Below are 12,111 nucleotides of genomic sequence, written 5' to 3' on the forward strand. Positions count from 1 at the left end.
GTCCTGGCACCATACAGCCAGGTCTCTGAGCTCCTCCCTATAGGCTGTCTCGTTGTTGTCTGTGATCAGGCATACCACTGTTGTGTCATCGGAAAATTTAATGATGGTGTTAGAGTTGTGCCTGGCCGTGCAGTCATGAGTGAACAGGGAGTACAGGAGGGGGCTGAGCACGCACCCCTGAGGGGCCCCTGTGTTGAGGATCAGCATGGCGGGTGTGTTGGTTCCTACCCTTACCACCTGGGGGCGGCCCGTCAGGAAGTCCAGGATCCAGTTGCAGAGGGAGGTATATTGTCCCAGGGTCCTTAGCTTATTGATGAGCTTTGAGGGTACTATGGTGTTGAACGCTGAGCTGTAGTCAATGAATAGCATTCTCACATAGGTGTTCCTTTTGTCCAGGTGGGAAAGGGCAGTGTGGAGTGCAATAGAGACTGCATCATTTGTGGATCTGTTGGGCTAACATACAAATTGGAGTGGGCCAAGGGTTTCTGGGATGATGGTGTTGATGTGAGCCATGACCAGCCTTTCAAAGCACATTATGGCTACAGACGTGAGTGCTACGGGTCGGTAGTCATTTAGGCAGGTTACCTTAGTGTTCTTGGGCACAGGCCCTATGGTGGTCTGCTTAAAGCATGTTGGTATTACAGACTCGGACAGGGAGAGGTTGCAAATGTCAGTGAAGACATTAAACATTTTAGATAAAGGCTCAGTGGCATCATCCTCTCAAGGTAAAATATTGAAAACAAGGGTGCCAATAATTTAGACCCCTATTTTTATTTTTTTATTACTTTTTAAACACAATTGTTTTCTCTGACCAATTGTGTTAGTATAATTACATGTAAAAAAAATAAAAAAAAATAAAATGGGAGCCTACAATATAGCTCAGTATTTGTAAATTACATTTTTTCTGTTTTTTTTTGCTCAGCTTTATCAATGGTGCCAATAATTTTGGACCGGACTCTATGCGAAATATAATATTTATTCTGCTGTGACCACTGCTCTAACCTGTGACTGTCCTCTCCCCTCAGGACTCAGTGAATGCCCTTTATACTAAATGTCTTCAGTGCCTGTTGAGAGACTCAAGCCTGGTAAGTACTGTAGGAACATGACTGTTAGATTGTCGGGTTGCCAACTATTTTTCTAGCAAGGTAGCTGTTGGTTGCTCCATTTGTCGCTAAAAGTCACTAGATGTCGTTATGAAGTAATAGCGATGTCATAATGTTATTTTGCACCTAAAAAATAACAAATACTTGTGCTGTCCCTCAGTCTCTCATGCAATGCAAAATTCTCCAAAGCAAAAATTAATAGAATGTTTGAAGGAGAACAAAAAGGAATAAATTAATTTGTATTTAAAAAAGTAATTTTTGTTCAAATGCATGGTAGCTAACTTATTTAGAATGATTATTTTTTTGCAATATTAAAAAAAAAGTATGCTAGAGAGCTTATTTAACAATAAGGAACAACTTAATAAATTCATTTCTCTCGCTGTAGCAGCAGAGAGGGAGTCGAGAGGCTAGAGTGGAGAGAGACGCGGGAGGGAGCGAGAGAGGTGGGGGAAGGTGCACACGTGCAGCAGCAGCTGGTAGAGAGGTAGCAGTGCTCAGAGCAGCACAGCTAGGCTCAGCCAAGTGGGCACACACTCACACAAATAGGGAAGTCACTAAATCAACCAAAAGTTGCTGGGGTAGCCTTGAATAGTAGCTAAACGTGTTGCTATACTCTTTAACCAATAAAAGTATCTGGAGGGGTCTGAAAACTCGCTAAATCTAGTGACAAAGTTGCTAAGTCGGCAACACTGCCTGATTATCTACATATCTCGAGTCATGTTCAGTTCAGTAGGTCACACTGTAGCAATGTTTTTAAAATGTTTCTTATTGGACAAGTTCAGGTTTTCCATTTCTACGTGCCTACTGGACCACGACCCAGTTGTCTTTCCTGAGATATGAACCAGATTGGTTATACCTCCTGTTTTTCAGAAAGTGCTGGCCAAACAGGAGCTCCAGATGACTCTCCTTAAACAAGCGGTGGAAGTAAGAGAATTCTGTCTATTGTGTTGTATTGAACATTTGAAAACTGCCCTATGGAGTAGTTGTGTGACGCTATAATGCTTCATTTGTTTTTATGAAATGTTGTCAGTATACATATTTTCTGTTTTATCTTTCAGATGTATATACATCATGGTATCCATGATTTAATCTTTAACTTTGTGGGAACTCTTGAAGCCAGCCAGGTCTGTACAGTATTTTATATTACAGTCAGTCTTTTTATAGCCTCAGAATCCCCATGCGGTAAAGGTTAATGTCCACGTTAACTATCACTGTTTCAACAGGATTCTGCCTTCAACAAAACCACCAGAGGTCTGCAGGACCTGCAGCAGAAAGACGTGGGGGTCAAATCTGAATTTAGGTTGGTCGCCTTTATGCTTACAGTCCAAATTAACCATATACAGACATCACATCATAGATGCTGGACATAGAAACTTTGCAAGTCTGCATACAACACAAACAAAAAGGGGCCACACCACCATATCGCTCATATACCACTTCTAATACAAACTGATCATCATATCGAATAGGTCTGATATAAGAGAACCTGTTCCGTTGTGTCTATAGACTATAGGAGTATGTTTGCCTGTCTCATCCAGTATCAATATCACCTAGCCATTCACTACTATAACCTGTAGTGTGTCCCTGAATCCTACTATAGTATCAATACCCAGTTGTATTTCCCTATTACCAAATACAGTACAAATATACCCCGGGCCAAGAGAGAGCTGAGCCAGTTGAACCACTGCACCTCTCCTCTACACAAGCTGCTCTGCCTCAGAAAGGTGGGACTCGCCATCATGCAGTCCCCCAGCAGCTCAGGTATACCATCTGTCTGTCTCTTGTCTCTCTGTCTGCATTTCATGTCACGTCGGCAGAAGTTTACACAGTGTTGTTGTGTCACAAACAGCACCGTTGAGACTGGAACGTAAATGTGCCTTAAAATGGATTCTGGACTGTTTGTTATGGTACTATAGATGCGGTAAAGAGATCAAAGAAACACAACCATGGGGCGGCAGGTAGCCTAGTGGTTAGGGCGTTGGGCCAGTCACGTTCCCCGGTGGGCCGTCATTGTAAATAAGAATTTGTTCTTAACTGACTTGCCTAGTTAAATAAAGGTTTAAAAAACCGAAACAGTGGAAATGCCATGGAAACGTGTGGGGGAAAGATCCCGAATCTCCTCATTGCCCCTCAGCAAAATTAGCCTACATTTAGGCTATTGTTTATATGTATATTTCACACTGTGTTGAGGTAAAAATCTTGAGTATAATGCTCGTATGGATGTCAACCCCAATACAATTTCATGTTATTGTCACCAACTGCATTCCAGTTAAAAACGACTGTCTACCACGGCCCATTTCTCCACGCTAGCTATGCTACCAGCTTATAATATGCTACCAGCTTACCAGATTATAAGAGCATTTAGGAGTCACTTTTTCGAAGCCTGAAAAGCGGCTACTTCTAAATGTTATGCATCGAAACAGCCAATTATATCCAAATCGGACTGTAGTAACCGCGTTGTGGGCCTGTTACAATACATAAATCATTACGGATTGTCACTTTGTTAGATCAGATTGGTTGGTTGTGTGCCAATCCGCCATCCCTTTTCTACCCCCCCCCAATGGCCTGTGTTCCACTGACTTCTTTACCACATGTAAGGTCATGCTTCGGCCTCTGGAGTCAAATATAATTTTAGCTTTCATCCAGAAAGTTACAGGTAGAAATGTTAAATGTGCACAAGTGGCTGTTTTACGATGACATTGAGTTACTATAAGTAGCTTACAAGGCTGGTCATTGTAACTACCCAGGTCAGGGTGTGTTGGAAAGTTGACTGAACTCTGCACAGTCCCACATAATGTCCTCCATTCCTCAATTTCTGTTCACTCCCTGCCTGGTAATATAATTAACTCTGTACTTACGCATAACAATGTCCTGACTCTTAGGGCCGAATGTGTTTGTCCAGTTTGTTTTGGAAATAAAACCTTGTTGGCCACATAACAACCCTTACCCTGTCTCTGTGGCGTGGTGTGATCCACTCGTAATTTCTGTTGGCCAAACAGCCAATTGACCAATTTAAAGCCTAAACGACAAGGAAAGAGGCAGAGTGTCTGTCTCACAGAGGTTAGACGACTGTGTGGGCATTTCACAGGTAAAGCAACTCTGTAAAGCAACGCTCATGTGTCTGTAGGATGAAGCGGTTTTGATGTATTCATTTTAAAGAGCCTTCTCTCTAGTCTACTGTGTGCCCCCTGCCATAAACCTCAGTCACATTAACAGGTTACAGTTACCGAAGGAACCACCGTAATTGAATTCTTCCTTTTTTCCTTCACATGCAGTGAGCATTGAGGCCGTATGTGCAGACGATCTTCTCTCTGTCATTCTGTACTTACTTGTGAAGACGGAGATCCCCAATTGGTGAGGAAGATGTTCAGCAGAAAACCTTCAACCTACTAATACCACTGACCATGGAATGACTTGATTTACTTCAAGTAAACTAGTTGAATGAATGAATGAATTACTAAAGTGACCTAGTAATTAAACCGAGTCATTGATTGATTCATTAACTAGTAAATAATGTATTAAAAGCCAGTGTTCTGTTTAACTAATACTCTTCCAGGATGGCCAACCTGAGCTACATCAAGAACTTCCATTTCTGTAGCTCCACCAAGGACGAGCTGAGCTACTGGCTGACGTCGTTCGAGGCCGCCGTCGAGTTCATCAGCCAGGGCAACCTCAACCTGAGCCAGGAACGAAAGGTGACAGTACATTACAGTACAGTAGTACTCGCACAGTAAGAACTCACACAGTCATCAGCTAGGTCAACTTCCTGAGCCAGAGACAAATGGTGAGCACAACAAAGTACAGTAACACTCACACAGGGTGGCTCCTTCCTTACGTTACACTACACTGAGTGTACAAAACTTTTAATATTGATTTGCACCCTCCTTTTTTGCCCTCAGAACAGCCTCAATTGGTCGGGGCATAGACTCTTCCCACAGTTGTGTCAAGTTGGCTGGATGTCATTTGAGTGGTGAACTGTTCTTGATACACACAGGAAACTGTTGAGTGTGAAAAACCCAGCAGCGTTGCAGTTCTTGACGCAAACTGGTGCGCCTGTTCAAAGGCACTTAAATCTTTTGTCTTGCCAATCCACCCTTTGAATGGCACACATACACAATCCATGTCTCAATTGTCTCAAGGCTTAAAAATCCTTCTTTAACCTGTCTGCTCCCCTTCATATACACTGATTTTGAAGTGGATTTAACAAGTGACATCAATAAGGGATCATAGCTTTCACCTGGATTCACCTGGTCAGTCTGTCATGGAAAGAGAAGGTGTTCTTAATGTTTTTGTTCACTCAGTGTACCTGGGCCCTGGCTAGCTTGACTTGGCTCAATGTTGTGAAAATAGCTTTATACAACATTGTTGTAGCTGATATCCTAGCGCTGTTGACTTAGATACACCACTTTATCACTGCAATACCTGTCATAACAGGCCACAGTAGTGAGCGAACTTGACCGAAATGAGTGAGGAAAAAAGTCCTGTGTGCAGAGTAAGTGACTGTGTCTGTTTGCAGGGCTCAGGGGAACTGAACGACAAGGTGCGTTTCACACAGAAAATAAACCTGCTCTCTCAGAACGATGCTACCCCCATCAACTGTCTGTTTGAGGTGAGAACATGACCAAGTTTTAGGGGGGAGGAAAGCTTTACTCTGTGTTGGGGAGTAGTGAACTACATGTTGTAAATTAGTAATTTATAGTTGAACTCAATTCTTGGTAGTGGTTTCTGTCATTAATAGCTACATGGCAAAAAAGTTAACTACACACAGCTTTTTTTGCAAAAATATGAGGGCATCAGACCTGCCTAATTCTCTCTTGAAACAGTTTTCGTGTTTAGTAGGCTAAATTACACAGTCTGTTAACACCTGACCCCAGAGTGACCTGTTCTTGCAATTTGTAGTCTGTGACATTTTTCAAAGTGACTTTAGTGTAGCGTTAACCTCTAGTGTGAAGTTATTGGTAGCTTGGTAAACTATGATTTCAGAGTAGCTTCCCCAGCACTGACTGGGTATCATGGTCTATTGGCTAAATGGATACCTTACTTCATTAAACAATTGAATTTGTTCACATGAAAACATTGTTTAACCAACTTTCTTTGGGTTTACAAAAAAATCTATTATCCGTATGATTTATGATTTTTTTTTTTTACTGATTGTGTGTGTGTCCTGTAGCACATAGCCAACGGTAACGAAGCGGAGGTCAAGCGTGTGTTGAGTGAAAACGAAAGCGATGAGGACGGGGTGAAGATGTGTCACCCCCTTTGCTCCTGTGATCACTGTGAGCTCCGGGTCTCTGGGTGAGCACACGCACGCAATACCACACATAGGTTTGTTATGACGGGGCGGCAGGTAGCCTAGCAATTAGAGCGTTGGGACAGTAACCGAAAGGTTGCTTGTTCGAATACCCGAGCCGGGCAAGGTGGAAAAATCTGCTGTTCTTTCTTTGAGCAAGGCAGTTAACCCCCCCACAACAACTACTCCCCGGGCGGCGATAACGTGGACTTCGATTAAGGCAGCCCCCCCGCACCTCTGATTCAGAGGAATGCGGAAGACATTTTTCAATTGAATGCATTCAGTTGTGCAACTGACTAGATATCCCCTTTCCCCCACCCATCAGGTAGGTCTCAGACACTTCACTTGTCTGTTTTTCTGCCTCTCTCACTCCTAGTGGAATCATATTATCTTTCTGTGTTATTGTCATTAAATGCAGTGGATAGAAACCGAACACGTGATTTATTCTCCTACTTTTGTAATTCCCCTTGAAGTTTCATTTCCCTTTTTTCTATTACTGTGTCTGCTTCGCGCAGAAGACTGAATGACCCGTCCATTGTAACGCCCTTCTCTCGAGACGATAGAGGATACACGCCACTTCATGTCGCTGCTATCTGTGGTAGGTGATGCTAATAAGTGCCTGAGGGTGGCCTATTGATCCACAAATCTTCCTTGGGACTACACATAGACCCTAAAGGCAGGGGGAATCGAAATCCCCGATCTGCCACTTTCTGTACTTTTCATCCCCTTCCGTCTGTCTCCCGTTCTCATTCCCCACTGTCTAAATAAAGTAAAAGGCCTGTCTTTGCCATGGCAGGTCAGTCCCTGTTGATCGACCTGCTGGTGTCTAAGGGCGCTCTGGTGAACGCCACAGACTACCACGCCCTCTCACCCCTGCACCTCTCCTGTCAGAAGGGCTACCAGGGAGTCACGGTGAGACGGGATGCTAGCAGGACAGTTATAGCCTGGTTCCAGATCTTTTTGTGCTGCCTTACCTACTCCTAAACAGATCTGGAACCAGGCTAAGATGAGCTACACTATCACAGAAACTGTATACAAAAAGGATACTTCTGTTACACAAACTGTTCAATCTCTCTGACATATTTTTCTCTCACTCTCTCTCCCACCCAGCTGCTGCTCTTGCACTATAAGGCGAACACAGATGCCCAGGACAACAATGGAAACACTCCTCTGCACCTGGCCTGTATGTATGGACATGAAGATGTAAGTCAGTCTGGGGAGCAACTGCAGTGTAAATCTGTCTTTTTAAAGTCACAATCTGTCATTTCAACAGCTTTTGACTGTGCCAATGTGTTTGATAATCTGAGGGATAGAGCTGAGGAAGTGCAACCAGTCACAGTACATGGGATAGAAATGAAAGTATCTGTATCACACGAGGGTGCTGAGGGGAGGATGGCTCATAATAATGGCTTGGATGGAGTGAATAGAGTGGTATCAAACGCATTGAAACCATGTGTTTGCGTTCAATGCCATTCCAGCCAATACTATGAGCCCGTCCTTTCTGCTGTAAATGAGTACAGGTATATGGAGGATGATGACGACAGCCTCTACTGACAGTGTCGCGCTCTATGGTAGTTCAGAGGAGATTGCTTTTAGTCTGACGGTGTTATCCCATCCGTGTCCCAGTGTGTTAAGGCTCTGGTGTATTACGACCTGCCCACGTGCCGTCTGAACATCCAGAACGACAAGGGGGACACCCCCCTGCACATCGCGGCCCGCTGGGGCTACGAGGGCATCATCGAGGTTCTGCTGGAGAACGGAGCCAGCACCACCATCTACAACAAGGCCAAGGACTCTCCACTACAGTGTGCTTTGAATTCTAAGGTGAGGAGTGAGACCCCCTGATCTGCTAAAACCACCTAATATATGCTATTTGGCACACGCTTTTATCCAAAGCACCTTAGTCAGTCACATGCAAACATTTTACCACCTACCCAGATGGGCCCTTTACATTTCTTTTTTTTAAATGAAGTATGTGTTTCGGAAAGTTGAAAGCTGAATAGTCGAGGGAGAAGGGCCTTGGTCAGGGAGGTGACCAAGAACTCGATGGTCACTGACAGAGCTCCAGAGTTCCTCTGTGGAGATGGGATAAATTTACAGAAGGAAAGCCATCTCTGCAGCACTCCACAGTGGCCAGACGGAAGCAAATGACAGCCCGCTTGGAGTTTGCCAAAAGGCACCTAAAGGACTCTGACCCTGAGAAACAAGATTCTTTGTCTGATGAAACCAAGATATAACTCGTTGGTCTGAATGCCAAGTGTCACGTCTGGAGGAAACCTGGCACCATCCTGACAGTGAAGCATGTTTTTCAGTGGCAGGGACTGGGAGACTAGTCAGGATTGAGGGAAAGATGAACGGTGCAAAGTACAGAGAGATCCTTGATGAAAACCTGCTCAAGACCTCAGACTGGGGCAAACGACCCTAAGCACACAGTCAAGACAACGCAGGAGTGGCTTCGGGACAAGTCTCTGAATGTCCAGTCAGAGCCAGGACTTCGACATGATCTAACATCTCAATAGCTGTGCAGGGACGCACCCAATCCAACCTGACAGAGCTTGAGAGGATCTGCAGAGAAGAATGGGAGAAACTTCCCAAATATAGGTGTGCCAAGCATTTAGCGTCATACCCAAGAGGCTGTAATCACTGCCAAATGTGCTTCAACAAAGTACTGAGTAAAGGGTGTCGTGGGAATTTCCTGTATTACTAAATGAGGAGAGCTTACAAATCACACACAAGTCAGTTATATTTTAAACTTAATCCTTTAATTATATGAGCTTCACCATAGCCCTTTGACTCTCAGATCAATTCAGTGTCTATAAATGAATTCTGAAAGTGCTTACAAAAGAATTCTAGTATCTTTTATAGCCAGGATACACCCCTCAACTCTCATGACGAACCACAGATCTCAGAAACTTCACAAAGGGCCTTTTACTTGAGAGAGGAGTATCCCATAGCCAGATAGCATTAGCTATAAATTATCGTTCAGTTTGTTCTCTAAGACGAGGTTCTAATCTCGTTCTTGGTACTTCATAGTACCAAAACATTACCTCATCCAATGGCATATATCAATTAACTTTAGATACTCCCATCTCAAATACAACCCACCCCTGGACAAGCTCACTGAGGGGAGTGACTTGTGCACAGACATTGTGGAGCCAAGAGATAATTTGGTTCCCCCTTAATCATCCCTTCACATGGTTTAACAGATACATTCACATATGAAGACAAGCCTGACCTCTCCCCTCTCTGGGCCCAAGTGACTTTTCCCTAGAGAAGAAAGGAAAATGCAACCGCTGACAGTATAGTCCAAAAAGAGACATTCTAATGACAAGTATCTCACATAAGCATATTATGAAAGTAAATAAAACATCTTATTTATCTAACTAATTCTGATTCAGCAAGGGTCTGACTACTTATGTAAATGTGATATTTCTGTTTTATTTTTATTTTTTAACTAAGTAATAAAACTGTTTTTGCTTTGTCATTATGGGGTATTGTGTGTGTGGATTGATGGGGAGGAAAAACAATTGAATCAATTTTAGAATTAAGGCTGTAATGTAACAATGTGTAAAAAGTCAAGGGGTCTGAATACTTTCCCAATGCACTGTATGTGCTCATATGTATGTAAGTGTGTGTGTACCAATGTCTGTCTTGCAGATTTTGACGCTGCTGGAGTTGACACACAACAGTTCTCACAGAAGAGATGGCAATGATGTAAGTCAAATGTCATCACATAGGAGAAGAGTTGACTCAGAATAGTGGAACTACAGCATTTAATTCGATAAACTAATGGCTCTAACCAGCCAGGCTGTTAAAATACCATTAACCAGAATCCTGTAGGTGTATTGTCCTAAATATTCCAAAGAAATCTCTTTACTTGCTCTGCTAGAAGCAGCCTGGGCCCAGTTTCCCAAAAGCATCTCAAGGCTAAGTTCATTGTTAAAACCTTCGTAGGAGCATCATTAAATCGCAGAGCTGTTCCCCAAAACCGTCGTTGGTGGAGTTTCACTGGAAAACGCTAGTTGTTTACTCACTACCTCAGACCACTCGAAGAACAAGCTAAGTGGGTCGTTAGAAAATCTCTGCTAAACTTAGAATCAAGATGTTTCTGTCTCTCTGTAACTGCAGATAACTTCAGAACGAACTTAAAAGTGGCCAATGTCTTTGCAATTGCTACAAACAAGCGAATGATACAAAGATGCTTCAAATACAAACCGAGATCACTGCATTAAAATAATATAGTATATGCTACATAGGCCTATGTATTTGAATGATGTTGAACTCCATTTCATGTTCAATCAATTACGTTTTATTTTATTTTAGGGTACTGTCTTAAATTGCCTCAATATATTTAATGTTGTGAAACAACGAGCGCAATAATGTGCCAAATCTATGATTTAGTGCATTATTATGGGGTAAGCATTGGAATAAGCCGCCTCAACATTTGCAGCCATGTAATATCTATTTAGGAGCTGATCCGTCGTCAGAATTGTGGAATCATTTGAATGAGATTTGAATGGAGAAAGCTGATCTGAGAGCGGCGCTATCAGTATCGACACATGCTCCATCTAAGCACTTACAGTGCCTTGCGAAAGTATTCGGCCCCCTTGAACTTTGCGACCTTTTGCCATATTTCAGGCTTCAAACATAAAGATATAAAACTGTATTTTTTTGTGAAGAATCAACAACAAGTGGGACACAATCATGAAGTGGAATGACATTTATTGGATATTTCAAACTTTTTTTAACAAATCAAAAACTGAAATTGGGCGTGCAAAATTATTCAGCCCCTTTACTTTCAGTGCAGCAAACTCTCTCCAGAAGTTCAGTGAGGATCTCTGAACGATCCAATGTTGACTGGGACGGAGATTTGTCTTCCAACAAGACAATGATCCAAAACATAAAGCAAAATCTATAATGGAATGGTTCAAAAATAAACATATCCAGGTGTTAGAATGGCCAAGTCAAAGTCTAGACCTGAATCCAATCGAGAATCTGTGGAAAGAACTGAAAACTGCTGTTCACAAATGCTCTCCATCCAACCTCACTGAGCTCGAGCTGTTTTGCAAGGAGGAATGGGAAAAAATTCAGTCTCTCGATGTGCAAAACTGATAGAGACATACCCCAAGCGACTTACAGCTGTAATCGCAGCAAAAGGTGGCGCTACAAAGTATTAACTTAAGGGGGCTGAATAATTTTGCACTCCCAATTTTTCAGTTTTTGATTTGTTAAAAAAGTTTGAAATATCCAATAAATGTCGTTCCACTTCATGATTGTGTCCCACTTGTTGTTGATTCTTCACAAAAAAATACAGTTTTATATCTTTGTTTGAAGCCTGAAATGTGGCAAAAGGTCGCAAAGTTCAAGGGGGCCGACTACTTTCGCAAGGCACTGTAGCTAACATGGTCTACGTGGTGTTTTGGGAAAAGCATGTGACATCTTTGGGCGTTATAGTAACGATGCATCGTTAAAACACTGGTGACTTTAAGTTCTATCGGGAAACCGGATCATGATCTGGGTGTGGTATGGCCAGCTGATTGACGGGGCTCTCTCTCTCCCCCTGCTGTCCCTGCCAGTCCCCTAACCGCTCTCCCGAGGCCTCTGACTGCAGCAGCCGCCTTTCCTCTGTCTCCAGCACCACCTCCCAGAGCTCTGAGGCCAGGCCCGACTGCGACAGGGTCCTCCACAAAGAGGTGAGCAGAGCACTCAGTACCCCTG

The 12,111-nt window shown here is 43.1% G+C and overlaps 1 protein-coding gene across 5 annotated transcripts in view; it reads left to right on the plus strand.

The window, feature by feature from the left end:
• LOC112252631 (ankyrin repeat domain-containing protein 27) overlaps positions 1-12,111 on the plus strand; it is a 36,381-nt gene that overhangs the window by 18,839 nt on the left and 5,431 nt on the right. For all 5 annotated transcript variants that reach the window (XM_042323325.1, XM_042323324.1, XM_042323322.1 and 2 more), the window contains 15 exons: positions 1,026-1,085; positions 1,974-2,027; positions 2,162-2,227; positions 2,327-2,403; positions 2,743-2,864; positions 4,379-4,457; positions 4,660-4,798; positions 5,620-5,712; positions 6,274-6,398; positions 6,909-6,991; positions 7,190-7,305; positions 7,504-7,596; positions 8,020-8,217; positions 10,051-10,107; positions 11,970-12,086. In XM_042323325.1, coding sequence (XP_042179259.1) covers positions 1,026-1,085; positions 1,974-2,027; positions 2,162-2,227; positions 2,327-2,403; positions 2,743-2,864; positions 4,379-4,457; positions 4,660-4,798; positions 5,620-5,712; positions 6,274-6,398; positions 6,909-6,991; positions 7,190-7,305; positions 7,504-7,596; positions 8,020-8,217; positions 10,051-10,107; positions 11,970-12,086 — 1,479 coding nt within the window. The remainder of the gene's footprint in view (positions 1-1,025; positions 1,086-1,973; positions 2,028-2,161; positions 2,228-2,326; positions 2,404-2,742; positions 2,865-4,378; positions 4,458-4,659; positions 4,799-5,619; positions 5,713-6,273; positions 6,399-6,908; positions 6,992-7,189; positions 7,306-7,503; positions 7,597-8,019; positions 8,218-10,050; positions 10,108-11,969; positions 12,087-12,111) is intronic.

Source organism: Oncorhynchus tshawytscha, linkage group LG06, assembly GCF_018296145.1.
Source record: "Oncorhynchus tshawytscha isolate Ot180627B linkage group LG06, Otsh_v2.0, whole genome shotgun sequence".
In the NCBI taxonomy this organism is placed as follows: domain Eukaryota; kingdom Metazoa; phylum Chordata; class Actinopteri; order Salmoniformes; family Salmonidae; genus Oncorhynchus; species Oncorhynchus tshawytscha.